The 23,352-nt window shown below is 36.9% G+C and overlaps 1 protein-coding gene across 3 annotated transcripts in view; it reads right to left on the minus strand.

Annotated features, from left to right (window-relative positions):
* Window positions 1-23,352, minus strand: part of LOC122839361 (receptor tyrosine-protein kinase erbB-4-like) — a 265,949-nt gene that overhangs the window by 87,219 nt on the left and 155,378 nt on the right. For all 3 annotated transcript variants that reach the window (XM_044130859.1, XM_044130861.1, XM_044130860.1), the window contains one exon: window positions 22,208-22,394. In XM_044130859.1, the coding sequence (XP_043986794.1) occupies window positions 22,208-22,394 (187 nt within the window). The remainder of the gene's footprint in view (window positions 1-22,207; window positions 22,395-23,352) is intronic.

Below are 23,352 nucleotides of genomic sequence, written 5' to 3' on the forward strand. Positions count from 1 at the left end.
AGACAAAACAAATAAACATCTTATAAGACCCCTGGTAATATACTAAACCCATGTTGGCTTTGTTTTTATTAGAAGGACTACTTTGCTTACTCGGTATGTAGCAAGAGGCCAGAGGGGGATCAGAGGTTAAATCTTGTTGTAGGATGGGGAAAAAGTCGTAATTAGTTTTTCTCACATAGTGATAGTGCTGCTCACTATTCTAAAATCATTTGCTCCTCTCCAATCTGTTTCCCTGTATTGAAATTTGTGTTTAGTTTTAGTCTTTAGTGTTAGAATTCTAGATAAACTTTACTGCTTCTGTGCAATATTGTCAGATAATTGTTTTGTATACTGAATATTAATTATAAATATATGATTATTTTAATTAGCTTTGACAGTAGCAGTTTTTAAAGAGACAGGACAAATTCAAGGCCTCACATTTATCTTAAGCTATATTTGGTAAATACAGGCTGACAACTTAGCATATTTACTGGATTGTCATATAAAATGCCACTATGTGTCTGGAAAATACATCAAATTCACCCTTTAAACTAGCAGGCATGATATTATCTGAGATGCCACTGCCCTCTATTTCACTCAGAGATTGAACTTTATTGGAACATAGTTTCAAGAAGCTTTTCAAATAAGACATCAGTCTGTATCTGTAGAAAACCTAAAATGATGTCATCACTGGGACATGTACAGAATAGTGGTCCAAACTAAACACTCATAAAAAATAAAATATAAACATGTTAATTTTATTTACTTAATTTGTGTGACAATCAATGTGCAGCGATTTATTTAGCTCACATTTTGCAAATATTGCATATTTTGTAAAAGTGTTTTACATGTTCTAAATAGTTTCTGCTGAAGACCTTCTGGAGTGTTCTGTTTTTACATCTGGCACATTAGATTGAGGCACAGTTGCAAGAGCAAACACAGACAATCAAATTGTTAGACAAAAAGAATCTAGAGATATAGAAATACACTCAGCCCTGCAATTACATTAGATAGACAGGCATATATTTCAAATAAAGACGTTTCTTCTTTGTGTCTTATTTGGTCTAGCAGTCAAACCAATTATTCAGTCTGGGGTTTCTTCTTTGCTGTCTCATTGAGATTTAGCATTGTTTCAGCTCAGTAAAGCGCTCTGTTCAGTTGGACAGCAGTGAGAAACAGAGGAATTGCAGAAAGATGCCAACGTATTATGAGTCCAAGAAACTAAATGCTTAGACATTGCCCCACTGGACCAGCAGCGGAGATGGAAAGCTCAAAGGTTGTTCTCGAAAGTTAGACCAGCAGAACTGCCAATATCTGTAAAACTACAGTAAATACATGCTCAAGCAAACACACAGACACACATAGGTCAGATTGTTTAGTAATGAGAACCTCATTACAATACATGCCTTGAGCATCAATTAAATTACTAGTTTGCTTCATCTGTAGGCCTGTAACCAGGGGGATAGTCATTTTAATTTCTACCTAAGAGCTGAGGAAATGTGGGCAGATAATATCAGCAAGGCTTGACTGTCCCTTTGCAACTCTGGTTACAAATCGATTTTTAAAAACAATACAAACAGAAGTTTCACTGCAATATTTTATGGTCAAGACACTGAAAAAATGTCTAATATCTAGGGTAAAGCTTAGAGAAACCGCTTCAGAAAATATTAAGCTATTGCTTATTAATTTGTTTTACTATTTTCACAGTATTGAGAGTTTGTTGGGGGGTTTTTTATGCCTGATTCTGTTTATGTTCTAGATTTTGGTCTAGGGTGTGGTTGACCAGTCATGGTAAGATATTGGCCTGAAAATAAATAAGTAGGTATGTATAGTAGATGCTAAAGCTTTGGGAACTGAAGTTGAGTCAATCAGTTTTTTGTACAGAATGCAAAATCTAGCTTGGTCATTGTCTTCCTGTGCAATTCCCCTGAAAAAAAATCTTACTGCCAGCACAGTCTGTGCTTACTCCCCTTGACTTCATTTGTGAATGTCACATCACTATATTGCAGTCTTTTGGACACAGTGTTGTTCCATATATCCCACACATTAGTCGACACCTCCGCACAATAATTCAGCGAAGTGAAGTACTTTTTACATCGAAAATGCTTACGTGTCTCTGTACAGCTAGCTTGCTAACATCACGTAAACGGAGATTACCTTTCTTTGAGCTTCTTTTCTAAGTGACGAAAAATGTCAGACGCAGTCCCCACTGTCTGTGAATTGAAGCGCTGCTGAATTAGCTGTCACCATCGGATTTCTAATTCTGTTACTGACGATTAGACAGACATATTTTGCAGCTCAAAGAAAACCACTGGGCATGTCTTGGAGCGCCGTGTGCGAGTGAAAGGTGGGGGTGGGGGGAGTAACAGAAAAACGTAATTGGTAAATCGCGTTATTGCTTGGATTTTAATCGGTGCGTTTTGCATCCAGTGATAACAAACATATTAACAAATAAACTGGACAATATGCTGTAAGTTTAGTGATATTTTCACAGTTGCGGTCTTGAAATAAAATCCCAAGTCCTCAGCACCCGAGACCAAGACAAGACCGAGACCGAATGTGGTTGAGTCCGAGACTAGACCGAAACCACCGATCTCGAGTACTACAACACTGACAAGGGGCTGGTTTTCACCAGGCTGTGCAAACTCCAGACCTAGCACAATGCATCAACAACATTAACAAAACTTTTAATAACAACAGCACAAAGTAAAGAGATAGTTCAGATTTTTTAAAGCGATTTTGTGTTGAGATTTCAGTTGGATGATAGCATCAAAGATGGTACATTTCTGTGGATTTCCTACTTTTACAGTCAGTCGTATAGTACTATTTCTACACGGTTCTTTGGAGCTTCAGTCTACACTTGAGCTTCCGCCTTACAGAGTACCCCTCCCCCACACTGTCCCCACTCAGCTACACCAGCTTAGCTGCAGAAGCAATTAGAAAACACTTGGTGGAACTGCACATCTGCTAACTTATTCAAGCTACTTCCCAGTCCAATGCTCCTAAGAATGGGTGTAAATAGCAAAATATAGGACTATTGCGATGAAATGCTAAAGGCGGAATGTCAGAATGAGCAGGAGCCTTATATAGTGACAGAGGCCAAATATCAAGGCTTCAAATAAAGTCAGTTTTCTTTTAAGTTGTGTTAAAGAAAGAAATAGTACTAAGTTAGCTTAATTTGGAAAAAGCTTGGCTCTCTATTTCTTCCTATTTCCCGGGTTCTTCCAGCGAGGAGTGTGTGCCAATCAGGAGCAACATGCGTGATGACGTCACGGAGTTACAGCGTTTAATCTCACAACAAGCAACGTATGAGTTAACAAGAAAACTGCAGAGTTACAGAGACATACATTCATTACCTGAGACAAAAGAATTAAAACAAAGACAGAGACAGAGAAAGAAAAAGCAAAGACATGTCTTTGGAGAAGGCTGAATGCCAAAACGGCAGGAAATAACAGCGATCTGAATTATTATTATCATGTTCGATCTCTTTATAGTGGAGGTGTTCCCTAACCTTTAATGTATTCATTAAGGCGTACCCCTGGTTCGACCAACCAGGAGCTCCCCTGGACACTCAGAGGAACTTAGACCTTCCCTTAATTTCACGCCAGAGATCAAAGGCCATTTGCTCTCTGGAAGAACAATGGAGCAAGCAGCTGGTCTTCTGGCTCTAAGGCCATTTGGGCAAATAAAAGCATACAACAAGACTTCACAGATACCTGTGAAATTCGGAGTGTCTCCCGGCCAAATCAAGTAATTTAGTTTAAGGAAAGATTATCTTCACAAACCTAATTCTGGTCTACTGCATTCAGCATTTTCCAAAGATTTAAGTCCTTGCTTTATCACATAAAATCCTGAACAGTTTTCTAATACTAAACAACACATTTTCATTGAAACAATTTCCATTTGGTTCAGATATTATCATAGACAGTACAATTTTCAAATACATTCAGCATTCACCATTCTAAACTTAGATAATGCACTTTAATTATAAACTTGCTATTAATACTTAGAAAATGTCTTAGAAATTAAATGTTAATGATCTCAACATTCTATGTTGCATTTTAGTTTAAACCCTGCCAGATGTGGTTCTGGGAAACCTTTGATGCTCTGTGAGCCATACAGGCTTCTGCCCTGCAATAGATGCTAATTTCGTGGCTTCCTCCTGGGCCCTGATAACAATACTAAAAGATCTCCTTTGATCTGCATCTAGTTCCTGACCTTTGACATTTACTCTGGTGGATAATTTCCTGTAAATTCTTCACAGAATATCTGTTTAAAACTAAGAAATTTATACAACATAGAATGTTCAAGATACCTTTTACATATGACATAAAATTAACTGTTAAGAAATTTGTTCAAAATCAGACTGTTCAATATACCTTTTACACCTGGGGTAAGATTAGCTGTATTAAGCACAAAAAATAATAATTTTCCGTAACAGTTGTTTTATACATACAGCATTTTTATAACAACTAAAAGTAACTTGCTTCTTCTGTAAAATGGAAAACTAAAACTATATGCATGGAAAATACACAACACCACCCCTCTAAACTGTGAAGACAGCAACAAGCTTAAAACCAATACACAGTTTAAATCCATTTGATTAACACTGCTTTTCTCATGGTTACATAACACACTGCAAGACTGTATTTGTAGCTGTCTTATGAATATAAGTCTATGCAACGAAAAAGGAAATACTGCCCAAGACAAAAAAAATTACAAATGCAGCACTGATAAACAGCAATAAGGAATGTTCTAAGTAAATTCCAAATGCTCGTTTTGCCACACCCAACTATGTCATTCACTTTGGTTTGAGCTGTTCATTTGCTCACAATATGTCAGATACCAAATCCCTGACTTTGCTATGCAAATAGGTGATCTCTCCTCCCATCCATCATCTGCTTCTATCAAACTGTCTTTATCATCTTGCTACTAAAATGCAGCAAAAAATACATGTGAACTGCATGCATATATCGATTATAATTATAATAATTATAATATGCATTATGTAGAAAGCATGTCTTCAAATCCAATGATGCAAGTCATTTTGGAGGTGAAAATTAAACTCTAATACAATGTGGGTTTTCAACTGAAATTAATAATATTTAAATAATGTTTAGGAAAAAGCTATTCAACAATTTTAGTTTTATTATATATACAATTAAATAGAGAGTAGAAATGCATCAGTTTTGTATCAGATTTGTGATGTTAAGTTTTTGAAAAGAGACCATTGTAGTTACTGGGACCTGATAGGGCTTACTGAAATATGTGGTGGGTTCACTGATCAGAAAATAATATTTTTGAATTTCTAGTTGGCTCGTCATCCATCAGGGCCAATCAAGTTCAATATATTTTACTCTGCGAATTTCTATGTTATTTCTTAGTAAAACAAGAGCAAAGAATTATTTTAACCAAATGATTATCATATCAATGAAAACCCTCGTCAAACAGTGTTTCTATCTTCCAAATCAAAGTATGAATGCTCCAGTTTTTATACAGGTCCTCTGAATTTAATTTCCCACCTGGGTAAAGCTTCAATAACACTAAATTTCACATTTCCCACTGCTCCCACTGCTTCCTTTGAGACCCTGTTCATCCAACCTTCAATCTCAAACCAAAATAACATTGATAGTACAATGCCTGGATAATTACTTGATAATATAATTTTAATGATGCAATTGATAGTGAAAGTATTATGTGCACTATACATTCAACCTAATATGACTTTGCAATCAGTCTTCATTTACATTGTGTAAGAATGTCCCACAATTCCTCGTTAACCACACTGGTGTTACTTAGAAAACTGAGGCACAGAGCAAAACTGGCAGTCATTTTAGATTGAGTAAGAAATATGCTCAACCCACTGGCATGGAACCATTTCATTTTAAGTAGAACTAGGATTCAAGTGAGATATCTCCCTAAATCTAATAACTTATTTCTAATAATTTTCTTTCCAGTTTGGTGCTTCAACATGAAGTCTACCTAACAGTTGAAGAACCTTTAATAAAATGACATTCAGAATTGGATTGAATAATGAATTTCTTGATATTAGTTCCATTGTGTGACACATATGACACCAATGCGTCATAAATTTCATATCTTCTGTAAAGTCAGTGAATGGAGGACCTCCCACAGGAACGGCATGCAATTTTAACACTGGTACCTTAGTTCACATTTGCAATGGTGCTACCCATTCATGTGTAATTGCACTTTTATGGGTTTAACTATTGACCTGAAAAGAACAACTGCATTAATTTGAACACATAAAAGTGCTCTACAAGAGGCTCACCAGAGAGATAGCAAGCATGGGTTTGATGTCTCTGAGCACTTTGCGGTCAGGAGGAGCGGTGTGGGCTGTGTGTATGTAGGCGTGGGGGTGCGTGAGTGAGTGAGTATATGTATTTGTGAATGTCACAGAGAAGAGAAATGAAAACATGAAACTGAAAAAACAGAATGACTGGAAAAGAATGCTATTAAAGATAGACCACAGGCAAACACAGGTTATAAATTAGTTTTTAACTGCAGCACACACTCGACATACATATGCGGTCCCATCTGTGGTTAAAGGCACCTCAGACATTGAAGGCATATTTAATTTTACATGCCAAACACCATTCATGCCTCCAGAGCTTTTTCAGTCCTCAAAAACATTTTTATGGTGTTTTAGGGCACAGTGGTTTTAAGCATAACAAGCATCTTTAACTTCTACAACTTCTATTTCACTGCAAAATTATGCCAGACTTAAATTAATATTTTACTTTCATTTACCTTAACATTTACTTAAGTCTAATTTTATTCTTTTATTTTTTTCTCCACACTTTATTAATTACATTAAAAATTTGCTTATGAAATATTAGCACAGAAAAAAAATACTGTCTTGTCTCAAGAGGCACAATGACCAAGTCCAAGATTATGAAAATCAATTTAAGAGGACAAGGAAAAAAGCAACTACTTTGAAAAATGTACAGTTAATTTTTTATTAAGCATAAAAGATGCCATAATTTCTGGACCACAAGCCATTACTTTTCTCGCATAGTTTGAAGTCCACAATGTGGCAAATATACAACTTTTCACCGAAGGATTTCAAAAGGCTTGACTACGGCGTGATGGAGAGAACAACACACGCTCAAAAGCGAGATGAAAGTGACATTGAGAGAAAAGGAAAGTGTTTGTGACACTAGGAATGCCTGCAGGATATTATCGCATGGCACGCACACAAAACATCACCGCACCTGTACATAACCATATACTCAACACGCATCATGCATGTGGCGCACAAAACCAGCTGGTGCGCACCCACACGAATATAGATCACATGCGCATGACGCAAATGGCACCTGTCGGTCAATTTCTGACCCACAGCAATTGGCCGTGTGTGACACGTATGGTGAATAAAACAGCATGTGACCCACACAAAGCCCAAAGCACACAATGCAAATATGTATGCCTGCATTTCCTATTTCTTACTAATTACACTAACTAATAAGAAGGAAAAACAAGGCCCTCCTATTTGATATAAACTCTATTCATGCTGGTCCCCAGGCTCTGATACATTTCTACTTTTGTCACAGATACATTTCATTTCTACTTTTTTGGAAAGATATTTTAATGAAACTGTTGACAACCTGTTCACTAATTTTTAGTTAGCTTCAGATAGTGTTGTAGTCAAGACTACCTAACCTGAGACCGAGACCAAGTCAAGACCAAGACCAGAGTCTATCGCGACCGAGACAAGACCAAGCCTTTTAGGGTCAGATAGCAAGTCAAGACCAAGACCGAGAGAGGTTGAGACCGAATACTTTTTCTCTTAAAAATTATGGTTGCAGAGTGCCTAATCAATTGTTGCTCATTGGTGGGCATATCTTGACATTACACTGTTGGCAACTCAGCAGTGGAGCTCCTAAGGCCTCAGTTGGGAATATTCTTGAAAAAAATAAGCAACAAATGCCCTCTGATGCATTTCCAGTAATTGATATAAAGTATGTATTCTTAACATTTGAAAGCATTACCTTAAAAAAATATTTGATCAGTATATGTTCAGTTAGTAACAGAGAGCAAGAAGCCACAGAGCAGCTGGCTAATGTGAACATGGGTGTCAGAGCAGAAAAACAAAAACATTCTTCACACGGGGGTTGAAGAATGTCTTGTTGGCTATTAATTTTTTTTATTTTCTGAGAAATGTCAGTTTAACACACACACTACATATATTAGTGTCAAAGAGCAAAATTTGAATAAAATTGAAATGTTTGAAATGTACCAAGGAAAGATAACATCATGACCACCTGCCTTAAAGTGTCTTTATTCCCTTTTTTAATCCAAACAGCCCTGTGTTGAGGCATAGATATCACTAGACCACTGAAGGCCTGCTATTGTAACTGGTACCAAGATGTGAGCAGTGGATTTTTTATGTGTTGTCCGATTTTAAAGGGTTACCCCACTGAGTCAGACTACCTTGTTCATCCCGCAAATGCTAGTCTGGTTTAAGATCTGGGAAATTTAAAGGTCAAGTCAACAACTCAAACTCCTTGTTGTACTCCTCAAACTATTCTCCATCTATTTTTGAATTGCACCAGAGTGAATTAGTTTGCTGAAAGAAGCAAAAGCTGTAAGAGTACACCGCTGCAGTGAAAGGGTGAATGAATAGACATGTACGTATTAGAGATACACACATATGGTCCATAACATTGTATTCACTTTGCAGTTTTGCCATCTTATCAAAGTACGCCCTGATGCATTTATTAGCAAAGCATTGCACACAAAACATGCAATTTAAGGGATACAAAATAAAAATGTGCCCCATCACTCAAATGTACCTTCTTCCACTGCTCTGCAGCCCATTTCTGGTGCCTATATATTCTTTGTTGGAACTATTGGGGACTGTGTGGGTATTCTGACTGGCTATGCAGCCTCATACGCAATAACACTGCAACACATTGTGGAGTCTAACACATTTATGTTTGGAACATTATTAACTTCTTCAGCAATATGAGCCACACCAGCTCATTTGCTGGATTGGACTGCAAGGGCAAGCCTTTTTTCCCCATGTCCAGCAATGAGCCTTTGCCACCCATAACCTTCTCGCTCAGGGGTGCCATATAGGGGGGGAAAGTTATGACAATTCTAAGGGCCCCTGACCAACAGGGGACCTTCCACAATTTTTTTTTCATAGAAATTAAAAAATAATAATAGTCGGGGCCCTGTTAATTGGAAAATTAATCATATTGTGTTTTCCACAATAGCTTTTAGCAGTAAAAATCAAATGTTCCCCCTCCCAGACCAAAAAGCAGACATCCATATTAGGACTGAACCTCCCTGGATCTGCATGAAATGGTTGGAGCTCTTGACGGTGACGATGTTCAGCAGCAGACAGCAGAAGGAAGACAAGAACAACTGTGGTGGTTACTATACCTCCAAGAAAAATAATAAAGTCAGGTTTTCAAAAAAAATAGAGAAAAAGACAAGTGTGTCAATTTATAACCCAGTTTTTCTCCAAAACAGGTGGGTAGACTATGTGAGATTATAAACCATTTAGCATAATCAACTCAGCTTTATTCTACTGTTTGCCCCCATTTCACTAGCATTCTATGAACAAAGGAAAAAATTACCAACATATTCATATATTTATATATTTTCCCTGTACCTTTTACCACTTAATAACAGATGAGTCAGTAGCAGCTCTAACCCCTGGCCCTCCTGACCTGTCTTCTCCTAAGTGAAATTAAAGCTGCAGTATGCAAATTTTATTTTCCTTTTTTTTTTTTCTCCGAAGAGTTTTTGTGGTGGTAGTGGCTCGTATTTTTGCGACAGTAGGCAGATAGGAAGGAGGGCGAGGAGAAGGGGGACATGCGGCAAAGGTTGTCGGGACCGTAAGTCGAACCCGCAACGTCCGCACCGAGGACCAAGGCCTCCAAACGTGGGGTGTGCTAATCCCCTGCACCACCACAGCACACCCTGTGTAATATTTTATAAAAATATTTTTTGACATATTTGTTAAATTTGTCTTTATGTTGTCACAATATGGTATAGAAATAATCTGTGAAAAATGTATTTCATCTGTTTTCTCCCAGTACTATCTAGAAACAACCAATCAGAGGCAGGAGAGTTTTAGTGCTGTCAATTACAATGCCATGTGGCTGCTCCCTCTCTCCCCTTGATCTGTGCTATGCTGTAGCTACCAATAATGATAAGTTGCTTCTCCACCATTAGCACATTTAGTAGTGAGTGAATTAGGTTGATTGACAGCACTAAGACCCTCCTCCTGGTTCTGATTGGTTATTTTTGGTCAGAACGTTGCATTACTTTAACCTTTAATTACTTTAATAGTAATTCAGGGAGAAGGTAGAGGAGATGGATCTTTTCACAGATTATCTGTCTCATAACAAACTGACACGACATGGTGCCAGTTTAACAAATATGGTGAAAATAAATTTTTTTATTAAATATATTTTTATTATGTACGGCAGCTTGAATAAAATGCAACAACATAGCATTTTTTAAGAAGTCTGGATTGCTTCATCTATATTTTGCACGTTGCCTATGACTGTTGCTCATGGGGAGAGACATTTCAGTAATCTAAAACTAAGAAACAATTTAAGCAACCTACGTGGATGCTCTTTGTGGACTGTTTCATGTAAAATTCATGAGCAGTAAATACTATGCTAGTGTCAGTATTGAACCAAAGAAAGCAAGGCAGTTGCAAGCCTTTGAAATTGTGACACTTTTGATGGGTCAGATAGACTCAAGAAATTGTAACAGCAGCTGCGCGGGTGGGGGGACATTTAATTTTTTATTATGGGGCCCAAAATTCCTGGCGGCGCCCCTGTTCTCGCCATACAAGAGTGAATTTTTACAACCTGTAGCTTTCACAATTTAGCCCTAAAAACTCCTTACACGTGCCCATTTTTCATCCTTCTTGAAGACAAAGTAATCACTTCCATAAGCAATGATGATTAAATAATCAAATGTATTTATTCAATCTCTCAGTGGTCATAAAGCTATGCCTAATAATTCCAGACTCAGCTTAAACTGGGGGTTGGAATAAAGCAATAAAGCAATCTTGCACTTTTTCAGAGATATAGCAGATGTCATGGTGGTGGTGCTGGCCCTGGCCCCCATCCCCCAAACACATGCCTCCTCTCCTCTGAGAGAATTTCAGTCATGGACTGTTGATTACATTTGGCCCAACCCTGCTGCAATTATTTCCAAGAGTCTTTATGAAAAATGGCAAAGATCTAGGGACTATGGAATTATCCCTAAGCAAGGCAAACCATGTGCTTATATACAAGAAGTGGAAAAAAATTATATTATGGCAGACTATTTATGGAGAGCATGGGTTGCATCTGTGTTTATTTCAAATTTAAGCTGTGATAAAATCCTGGTAATCGGAGCTTTATGGATAAGATGGAGGAAGAGGGAGAGAAAATCATTAAAATACTCCAACATAAAGGAAATATCTAAGTGAGAAAGAAAAATAAAACTCACAAAATGTAGAAAGAGACAGAAAAGCAAAAGACCAAGATTGTTAAGCCATATATGATTGAGTGATTTACAAAAAAGAGTAAAGGGACCTCTAATAGTTGCTGCTGAGGGCCACTTAGCGTATCAAGGCTGATGCGTGCTCAGCCTGCCAGCTGAATTAAAATGAAGCAAAGCGTCTGGAATGGACAAACAAACCAGGGTCTGAGAGAAGCAAAGGAAAAGAGAAGAGGGAGACTGAAGGCAGTACATGTATCTTATCACAAGCATACAAACTATGTTGGTTTTACCAAAGAGAAAGCTGGATTCACTCTGGGCATGGTTTGAATAAAATGAGGTCTTGTTTTTTCAGGTCTACTAAAATACAGACCAATGTTCTCACTTTGTTAACACAGCTAAAGTACGCGTTAAGCATAACACAAAGGTTCACACAGAGACGATGAAGAGTATTTAAAGACAAACAGTAGCACATTTAGCAAGTAAACATCGTCCCCAGGCTGAAAGCATTCATCTGAATACACACTCTTGGAAAGTGACTTAGAGACTGATGGATTAGAGCTCATGTCACTTCAGGCTAAATAGAAGCCACTAGCTCCTGAAACCACATTTCAAAACAGTAAATCGAAAGGTTATCTGTACATTTTGCAATTGTAAGCTTATCTTGAAGAGCTTTTTAATATGTGCTTTCCCAAAGTTAAAAATGCCAACACTCACACCAATTTCTTAGTGGTGAGGCAATTATATTATAATAAGAAAAGGATTTATGGTTAGAACCATTTTATCGAGGTCTGGTTTGTTTACACAACAATTTCTGGCACTTGGTGTATGTGCAGCCAAGTGCAACACTTTCAATGCCTCACAGGGAATATTGCCTGAAACACTGTGCCACCTTCCCATATTCAGTAGTTACAATGTCACCTTCTTCCCTGTAAAAAATGTGAGCTTTATTCGGCATTAAATAGAAGTAGGCCTACTTGGAACAAGCATCCCACCTGCTTATGAGATTTCTATCTCAAAAGCATCTTACATCTTATTATGAAGGGGGAATGGGCAACAAACATGAAAAAAAATTACATACTCACTCTACTCTTTAATAGGTACATTTGTTTTAATAGGTACATTTGTTTTTAATTCAAATAATTTTTTTATGAAGCACATAAAAAAACACATAACCAAAAAAAAGTGCTTTGAAGATAAAAAATACAAGAATCTAAGCATACTTATTAATTTCTTACATTGGGTATATTCAATAGAACAAATAAATGTAAAGTACATTATTTCAGTCAATAACACTGACTAAGCTAACCATAGCTTTAATTTGATTTGACAATTTTTTGCCTTGAACTGTAAATCGATAAAGTAAGGCTACTGTACGATTGAGCCAGAAGTGACATAATACAGCCATGAAGATGAACAAAAAAAAGCTTTCTGCCCAACACCACCCACTTCAATAGCTGTTCTACTTACTCAAGGCTGCAACCAAAGAGGCAAAAATAAGCATATTAATTATTAAAATGCCTAGGGAAGAAGAAGAGTGGTACCATTGAAGGGTTGAAGGGCAATGTCTGTGTATGCGTGCGTGGGTGTGTAGGTGCGTGAGAATATGCTAGTGGCAGGGTGGGAGGGATGAGCATATTCAATCCCCTGATGATTTTGTAAGTTTACTTACTCTCAGTGACCAAAAAATGAGCCTAAATTATCACTCTTCCATTACTATGTTTAGCACTCGCTATATGATGTTGGTACTGGGGCTACTGGTAGAGCACTACAGTACGGGGTAGAGCACTACAGTACGGGGTAGAGCACTACAGTAGGGGGTAGTGCTCTACCAGTACCTCCAACTCTGTGGAGTAGTGGTAGAGCAGGCAGTTCATACACAGAGGTTATAGTCCTTGATGCAGTCATCCAGGGTTCGATTACCGATCCTGAGACCTTTGTTGTATGTGTTCCTGCTTCTCTCTCTGACAATAGCCAGGTAATAGTCAATTTGTTGTGAATTTGTAGTGAAAATAGAACTGTAAAAAATGTCCCTACTTCAGTACTTTAGGCAAAAGTCTCTAGTATCTCACACTTGTCCAGAAGACATTGATCCTGAAGACTAGTAGTTCACTCAGGCAAAACTTTACAAACTTTTCCAAGACATGCTTTTATTTTTTAGAAATTATTTTTCCAAGATTCAAATTCAAACAAGCCAAACTTGTTTAATTTGTATTAGTTTTTCTGCCATTAACAGTTATTTTACATCCAAAATAAAGCTGAGTCTGAAATTATGCTTTGAAGTAAACAGAATTTCTCTCAGCAATGCAGTCTCATCTTTGAGTGAATTTGCTTGAACATCCACTGTTAGAGAGATGGACAATGGTCTAAAGTGTTTTCCAATTTTACTTGACCATTTTCACTGTATAAAGATAAACTTACATTAGTATTACATTATAACCCTCCCCAGATTAGTAGGATTGAAGCAGTTGCTGACGCCTTCTCACCTAGAGATGTTGGTACTTTCATACTTTTCACAAAGAACATTTGATCAGCAGGACCAGCATGCTGCTTCTACCACAGAAGCAGTGAGGATCTAGTTTTTTTTTCTCCATGACAGTGACTTCACTTGTTGTTATGCAATATTGCTAACTATATCACTTTAAAGAACTTGTTGAAATCCACGTCAAGTTTGAAATTCTTTTATCATGTCCGTTTAGGCCATGTAAATAAATTGATATAGAGTGACAGATTTTACAAAGCCTTTTGAGACCCCCTCAGCTGCCAATCAATTCCCTCTTTACTTGCTTTCCTCTTCATTTTGTTCTTCCTCTGAGATGAGCAGAGTCTGCCTGACATCAAAAGCCTGTTTTAAACATCATGTTGCCCTCTGAATCAAAGTAAAAACTTTATGTGAAGGCCGCACGTCTATGCAGTGACATATTAGATCTGCAGTGACAGACAGTCAGTGACAGAAACTGAACATGGCAGACAGTATGATCAAATGCCATCATATCTGCGAAATGCTTACAACGAATTACAATGAAATTCCATGATAAACCTTTGACACATAATTAAAAAAACAGTACCAAACCCTTGAGTGTAGTCCCATTCATGCACACCAAACTGGTGTTTAAGCTGTTTTAAGGAAACTTCCTAAATGCTTGTCCATTGGGATATTATTGCAAGTCAGCTAAAATAAAAACTTGAACCCTCCATCTTCAAATATATTCAAAATGATTTAAAGTGACTTTTGATTAAGTAAGTAACTCTTAAATAAATAAGTACTGTGAACCCTTGTTTTTTGCGGGGTTAGGTTCCAAACAGATCCCGTGATAGGTGAAATCCGTGAAGTAATTCACCTATCACAAGCATCCATGGTATGTTTATCCATGGTAAACATACCATGGATAAACATGGTATGTTTATTCTTTATAATTTTTGGGTAGATTACAATACTTCCATTTAACTAATTAAATACATTCAACTCCATCACACAACTATTGTGCTATGCTTTGAGACCTGTGCTGATTTAAAAACATTAGAGAAGCAGGAATTTAAATTGTGTTAATATATGATGACAAAAATAAGAATTTTAAACATCACGAGGTAGTGCTACTTATAGGGCCTGACAATAGAGAGTAGCATCTGGAACAAGAAATCTGATGAGATTTTAACAAATAAAATACATCTAATTCATCTTATTAAATTTTACAAATGCATTGGAGCTCATCAGTCTAATCTATGTCTTTGCCTTGAAGGAAGGAAAGCATGAGAGAGACTTGGGAGTGTTTTTGATTATTAATTGGCATTAAAATTCCTTCCATGCCTCCTTTAACTTTTAATGAGGTTAAAGTCCACTTTTACTTCCAGCAGACCACCAAGGTTCAGTTTCTAATGGAATGAATATATATTTAGGGAGCAGTATGAGCTGGTGAAAAAAAAAAGGTTACACTGATGTTAAGGCATAGGGAGCTATTTTTCCTAATCTTGTTTTTGATGCAGATATAGGCATACTGTAAGCAGTGTAAAGTTGTTTTGAATAAATTAGAAAATGTATGAAAAGTTCATGTATTTCAGTAGTTGAAGTTACAAGTAAATCGCATTTTATACACTCAACAAAAATATAAATGCAACACTTTTGTTTTTGCTACCATTTTCCATGAGATGGACTCAAAGATCTAAAATTCATTCCAGATAAACAATATTACCATTTCTAAATGTCTAAATGTTTGATAGTGAGCACTTCTGCTTTGCTTAGATAATCCGTCCCACCTCACAGGTGTGCCACATAAAGATGCTGATCTGACATCATGATTAGTGCTCAGGTGTACCTTATACTGCCCACAATAAAAGCTAATGCTGCTAATGATGATAATTTCTTACTTACAGCTAATAAAAACAAGACATTCAATATAAAAATATTAAACCAGACCAAGAAAAAAAAAAACATTCTTAATGCATAAATATGGGTCTAATGTTGAAAACATGTTTAAAAGTTATTACTTTCAAAAAGTACACTTAATCTGACAAGTGAATCACAATCAGATTGGGGTTATATTTTGCAACATGGTTTGGGTTGACATGAGCTGTGTATGTGCTCTCTCATATCAATGTGTCAATTATGTATCCCTAGTGTGGCAACCTTTACAAACTACGTTGACAGAAATAATTACAAAAGAATAATATTTTGGTATTTTTTATAAACTTTTAAGTGTACACAATGATAGTGAATAAATGATATCCATGTTGTGTCATATTTGCTTTAAGTCAGTAGTTTCATTCACTGTGTCAGCAAGTGGTTTTACACAGCAATCAATTAACAAGAAGTATCTTTGATGCCTGTTCCATACTTCAATTTAACATGTCCCTCCTTACAATCCACATTAGGGCCCCACAAATGTGACAGTATGAATCTCGTCCTTCAAAAAAGAACTCCCACTTGCCCCCTTCCTGGAGCGGTGAAATATTGAGTGTGACACGGGAGTAATTGCATGGGAAGTAATCAATTAGACACACAATTGAAGGAGACCTGAGGTCTGTGGGCTGCCAGGCAAGAAACTCAACTGAATTCTGGAGACATGCACAAAACCAATCTGGCCTGCCTCCTTTGGCAGAATTGCTCATTCATTTTCTAATAGCGAGTGGATGAATAAAAGATATAGGTTTCAAAGAAAGGGACTAATTTTATATACCCTCATTAAGAAGTCCCTATAATGGGGGAAAACATCAACTCAAATCATCATGTTCATCTTACACCCTAAACAAACCTTTCTATGGTTTCCTTTTGTAATCATTTTGTCATCCAGAAGCAAACTAGAAAAGCTCAGCATATGATGCCAAAACTGCAAAAGCACTTACAGGATGCAGAAAGTCTCAATCTTTATAAGAGTTCTGTAAACAGTGACGAGCCATACAAACATGACATTGTTTACCTTTATTGCTAAAGCCATCAATAAGTCTAATTAAGGCATCTATGTGAAATATGGTGGCGAGAGAACGAGGGATGAAAAGGTGGAAGACAGACAAAAAATGGAAGAGATAAAGAGAGAGCAGATGGGCCATGAAGAAGTGGATAACGCCTTGGCGTAAAACACAGGCTTGTGTACATGCATGCAATGAGAGAAGATCATTCAGCAGATGGGGCCTTAGATTGGATGCTTCATTTTAGACCGACGCGGTGCAGACATGGTGTGGTTCGAAGAAAAAGAAAAAGAATCAACAACACAAAACAAATGCGGTAAAAAATAGACACAGGGTGCAATGGGGAAATGGAGGGGAGGCATTAACAGTAAAATGTGTTAAATCAGAAAACTCATCTGTGTTGTGGTCCTTACTGTGGCTGTTATTATTTTGCCAGAGAAACAGGCTGTAATTACAAAGTGAGAGAACAAAAGCTTTCCGGGGTCATGTAAATCCAGAGAGAAGAACTTGAAATGTCTGCCTGAGCATGAAAGACAACATTGTGTATCAGCATGCATCAAAATAAAGATTAGGAACTTTTGCAAATGTCAGCAGGCCTTTATCTTGCTTAGATGCTGAGGCAAAATTAGGGTATAAGAAGAAAGTACTTTTGAACAGAGCATTCTTGTCTATATTTGTCACATTAGATTAAGGCTTCAGTAAATTTTATTGCAGTTTTTGTAATAAATAATGACAATGTAGTGCATACATATAGCAGAACTAAAATTCAGCATGGATTTATTTTTATTTTTTTATAAACAAAAGTCTGAAAATTGCGGCCTGTGTCTTTAATTAGCCCTTTTATTCAATTACCTGAAAATAAAATATATGGCAAAAAAAATTGCCGTCAAAAGCCATTTAATAAATATTACCTGCTTGGGTATAATTACATCTTTCACTAGGAATGACAAATCTGCAAGCCTATACAAAATCCAGAAACACATCTAAATGGGCAAGTCGAACAAGGAGAGCATCCAAGCCAAAAGGAGCTGTTCGATGAAATCCATAAGATAAACCCTCAGTCCAATGCTGTGTGATGACAACTACACACAAATGATTTGGCTAAATCCCAAAGAGCTCCTCTCCCGGTAAGCTACAAGTACATAAAAAGCAGCAACAAGAACATGCTAAAACAAGTTTTCTTGTTTTTTATTTAGTTTTTTTTTTTTTTTTTTATCTATAAAGGCTCCAAGATATGAAAAGGTGGAACAAACATGTCAGCATACCTTGTGTGACAAGAGATTCTTCAGGTTCAGCAATTTATAAAATGTCTTGAAAAGCTAGGTTAGTGTTTCAGCTTTTGAGCTCTGAGGAAATCCTTTGGAAGCTTACGTCTGAATGGAGAAAATTGTTTTTGCTACCCTTTCAGGAATATGTGGAACTGTCCAAGCTACAACTAGTTTGTTTTGATGTAATTTCTGATCTTGTTTTTGATCTGCAATAAAACAGAAGGAACAGGAATATGCTCTTTAGCACAACCCAGTTCAGATGTTGTTTTTCCCCTACATTCTTTGAAAGTATGAAATTATTAAATTTAGGAAGAAGGGTCACACTAAAACCACTCAAATTTGCCTGCATTTCACAGCATCAATGAACCTCACTCCATAGCTCTTGCGTGTGAAATTTTTACACCCTGTCACTTTCACAAATCTCTGTTTTTAACCATTCTCTAAGGAGGGACATGGGCTTACCCCACCCCAACCCCAACTTGTTTACAGCATCCAACTTCTTTACAGAACTGTGGAGTCTTTTTACCCTTATAGTTTATCCTGAGATTACCATCACAAACTGTGGAAAGTTGTTATAGCCCAATTCTCTTGTGCTTTTGCCTGAAAGCATAAAAAAATAAGATGAAGGTAACATAATATAACTTTTGATGGCTTTGGGTTAATAGCTAATACGTACTAAATTTGGTTAACAACCCATAATCCTATACTTTGTAATAAAGATGGAGGCTACGGTATAAAACTTAGATTTGAGTGTTGACTTGAACTGCCAATTAACTTGCAAAAACTACAATTTCAGACTTTCTCTGCACTCACGCTCCAAAGACATGTGACTCAACATAGTCTCAAGTTGGCTTCAAGCCTTTGTCTAGTCTAATCAGGGTTGATTGTAACTGGCAAGTGTAGATCATTTGAGTAAATAATTTCTTGTCTTCTCTGTGTTACTGCTGTGCATACAAATGGCTTGATGTCATTGCAACATTACACAAATCATCTGAGGGTTATCTGTAATATTTCTGATACACAACTAGGACTAGGAAAAATGACTCAGAACATCTGTTTTCAATACACAGAACGCACACCCAGTCCTTGAAAAAGGCTATTTGTTATTTTTTTAACTTGCTTGGATCTGAAAAGTGGAAGAAATTGAAAATATTTTAAGTTTAACTCTATGGGCACTTAAAATCCCAGGAAATATACCACTAAATATGATGCAACTATGATCTGGTTAGGATAGATAAAAGCTAAAATTCTCAATTATGTTAATGAGGGTTTGACACACTCAATGAAATGGCTGCCTTTGAGGAGGAGGAAAATCTTGGCCTTAAACAATTATGTTGTTTTCCCTGTATACCCTCTCTTCAGTAAGAGACAGACTGATGAAGTAGAGCAGTTGCAGACCAGTGCTTTTGTACATAACTTCCCCCGCTCTTAATGGCTTAAGGCCATGGATGGCAGATCAAGCAACCTCTTCTCATAGAGTCCAGTCCCGACTCCCAGAACACTGGCTTCAACTTGGCACCCAATTGAAAAAAACACTGGTTTGGCTGCTATTTGTGACAGACAACTGCTATTCCCTAAAAATGCAGGAAAATGTAAGAAAATATACTGCATTGTGAAGTAACACACAAGCAGATACTGCCTTAGCCTACAAAGCTTGATTGGGCTCTGTTACGTTTTTCAACTCTGGGGAATCACCGAGAAGAAACCGAGAAGGGACGGAATGAGAGAGGATTAAATCATTTAAAAGGTTCAAAAGAGGCTCAGAATGGGGTTTGGTGCCATGTCTAAAAACACTAAAATAAACATCCCTTATGATAAAATGTTATTGTAATCTAACTATGATCTGTTTCATTTTGGTTGCTGTTGCCTTTCACATGGTAAGTAGGCTTTTTCTCAGTATTCAGTTTCCAATCAATCAATCAATCAATCAAACTTTATTTGTATAGCACATTTCAGCAGCAAGGCATTTCAAAGTGCTTTACATCAAATCAAACACAAAAATACAATGCAACATAGAATCAACAATAAAAACACAACATCAAGTCAGATTCCGTCAATAAGTTTGCAATTGATTACGTTTCCATGTGAATCGCCATGGTAGTTCAGAAGAATGGTTGTTCGGATCAATTGGCAAGCTTCTCTGGAGTCATATGGAAATGACCAGGAATTAACGTGAAATTTGTGCTTTAACTGTAAATGAATTACTCCTGCCTCCATGTAAATAACTTTGTTATGCCCAAATAATCATTTTGTCTTACAGTCATTTGAGTTACTTGCCAATAGTGATTTCCCCCCAGCTCTTAAATAACCCATCTCTAGATGGGTTATCTATAGTTAAGGAAAACTTAATATGAAAAACTATTTCCCATAGTGTTTCTTTTTTGTGCAGAAGTATTTTAATACTTCATTTTTACAAACTGTTATTTGTAGCTGATTGCTTAAAAGACCCAGAATCAAGTTACTGAAGTAGCAGAAAACAGTCCATATGACAATAAAGGACTTAAGATACTGCAGATAAGACAGTAGAAGTGGTTGCATTTCTCTTGAATTTAAATTGGATTCCAGAACAAAAGAATTTAAATTATGTGAAAGCTTCTTATTGTTCATAAGCTGTTAATTTGTTTCCCTTTTATAAGCTTTAGTAAGAATTAAATCAAATTAAATAAACTAAATAATTTCTATTTGAACATTGTTGCTTGGTGCCATTTAACACAGTTTTCTATTCTGTACATCAATATTTACTTGGAAAGATCTTGAGGTTGAATTTAGCTTCAGAATGAATATATCATACTTTGATCCTGTATTAGGGCTTGGGCTCTCTGTGGTACGCCACTCTTAACCCTGAAGTGAAAGAGGTCTTCATGTTGTTTATGAGACAAGAACTTTATTTAATATTGACCTCAAGGTCAGGGCTCCTGAAGAATACCAAGCTGCACAAAGATCTGCTGTTCACAAAACAACAAAGCCACCCACACAATAGTGTATTTTCTCAGGCAGTCACATATAATGTCCTCTCAATTTCAAGTTAAACACCCTAGGGTTGATTGACAAGTGGATTGTTAATCATGTAAAAATACATGTGTGTGAGCACTTGGCGTAAATGAATTAAAAAAATTTAGTCCTACTGGTTAGGTCCATGAAGAAACAGCAAACGAAAATGGACAAGTGCACAATCTGGAAAATTATTTGTGGGTCTCTTGCCTAATAGCACCAGGAAGATTGCTACCAGTATGTTGATGGTTGGATATGTTTCAGTGCACAACAATGCATTGATTAAAGAATTTATAAAAAAAAAAAAATCAGCACTAAAATAAGTGTAAATTGAATTTTTTTTTTAAATTAATTTTAACCAATTGTACATTTTATCTTTCTGTCCATATGAAGATGTAGTGTCTGACCACATAAGAAGATTTTAGGGTGAGTTTGGAAGATATTCTGGACAAAGTCTGAACAAATGGATTCCTGCGCATGAGGAGAGAGGCAATACCAGGTGCTGAAGAAGAGCTGTGGTGTAAAGTATGCATGTGATAACAGTTTTGTAAGATGCATACATTGAGGAAAAACCAGATATAGAATGTGTTGACCTCTGCATTGCTGTCCAGAATACAGTAGGGAATCCTCTACAATTCCCAAGGCCAAGATTTTGTCATGATTCTGTTGTCCTAACTTTGGCCGCAGTTTGTAGTAAAATCTTCACTGTTCAACTGAAGTTTGGCCTGCAGAGCTTTTGTTCCTGAAGCTTCACCACATCAACCCTTTTAAGACTGCCACTGATGAAGTACACTAAAAAGATTTAAAGAAAACAAGTAGACAACTGATATTATTGCATACACGGTGTGATCTTCAACTAAGTGACCTCTAATTTGTTAAAACTGTAGTGGTATGAGAATCATCACGTAATGGCACATGTAGTGTAAACAAACACCATTCTAGTTGCAGGCATTACAACAAAGACCAAACAATTCTATGCATGATCTGACTGCTTCATTTACCCTTTTTACAATAACAGGCCAAAACTATGGAATCCATCATTTATTCAAATATATCAAAATTAAATTTCCAGCCACATCAATTCAGCCACTTGCCTGTGAGGTTTTTAAGACCCAGCTGTCGAAGGCCAAAGTTTCCATCCCGTCTATAATTCAGAAAGATTGCAAGCGAGTAGCGGTCCTCATAAAGCTTGGTTCCACGAATGATCCTCAAGTTCTCCAAAGGCAGGTAGTCGAACTGGTTCAAAGCCACCAACACGTAGCCAGTCACTTCTCGTATGGACTGTAAACAGAGTTATAGAAGGTTAATGTTAATGTTTTTTTTAGCATTCTGTGGCAAAAGAGTGGCACTGAAACAACCAACTTTATATATATATATATATATATATATATATATATATATATATATATATATATATAGTAAAGAGACATTAATAATAATGAAAAACTAAGAAACTGGTGATTTTTTTGTGCAATATTGACTGAATATTTCTGAGGACTACAGAAATCAGAGTTGTGCTGAAATGTTTTATTCCTATACCAAAACAAAGTACTGTACAACAGCAAGGTTTGATAATTCTTATTAATTTTAAATAAATGAATGCATAAAACCAGTAAAAACAGAAAAGAAAGGTGCATACTATTAAACAGTAATGATAGGAAAGGCCCACATCAGATCACTGGTAGACCAAGTGTTCAAGGTCACTTTCCACATTTTCAAACCTGCCAGGAGTTGAGTTATAGCATTGAAGGCAGGAGATTTTGCTTGAGGGTTTGTGGCCTTGCTGCAAAACCTGGCTCAGGGTTCAGTGCTCATAGCCGGGTCTCGGCCTGGGGTGACTGAGTCACAAGGACAACCATTGCTTCACACTTTAAATGTCATTTAGGGAGGGTATAACGACTGTTGAGACATTGGCAAGGAGCCACCCATTCAGAGCTGCTGTAGCGTGAATCAAAGTGACAGCATGTGTCCTTTTTCTCCTTTCTACCCCTCCGTGATGGCTGTCATTAGTAGACAAGCAGTCAAAAAAGTCTTTCCATGCTTGCCCAACTTATTTTGATAATCAACAAGTCTGCATGTGAAGTGCTGCTGCAACTTGTGCATTGAGCTGAAATAAGTGAGAAGGAAATACCTAATAGTTTAGTGACAGTGACTGACAGCTGACAAGTGGTGTGATCATCAGTCAGTGGCAAGCAAACGACTATCTCAGCTCAGCTGATGGCCATATGCAAAATATGTT

This window comes from Gambusia affinis, linkage group LG11, assembly GCF_019740435.1.
Source record: "Gambusia affinis linkage group LG11, SWU_Gaff_1.0, whole genome shotgun sequence".
Classification (NCBI taxonomy): Eukaryota; Metazoa; Chordata; class Actinopteri; order Cyprinodontiformes; family Poeciliidae; genus Gambusia; species Gambusia affinis.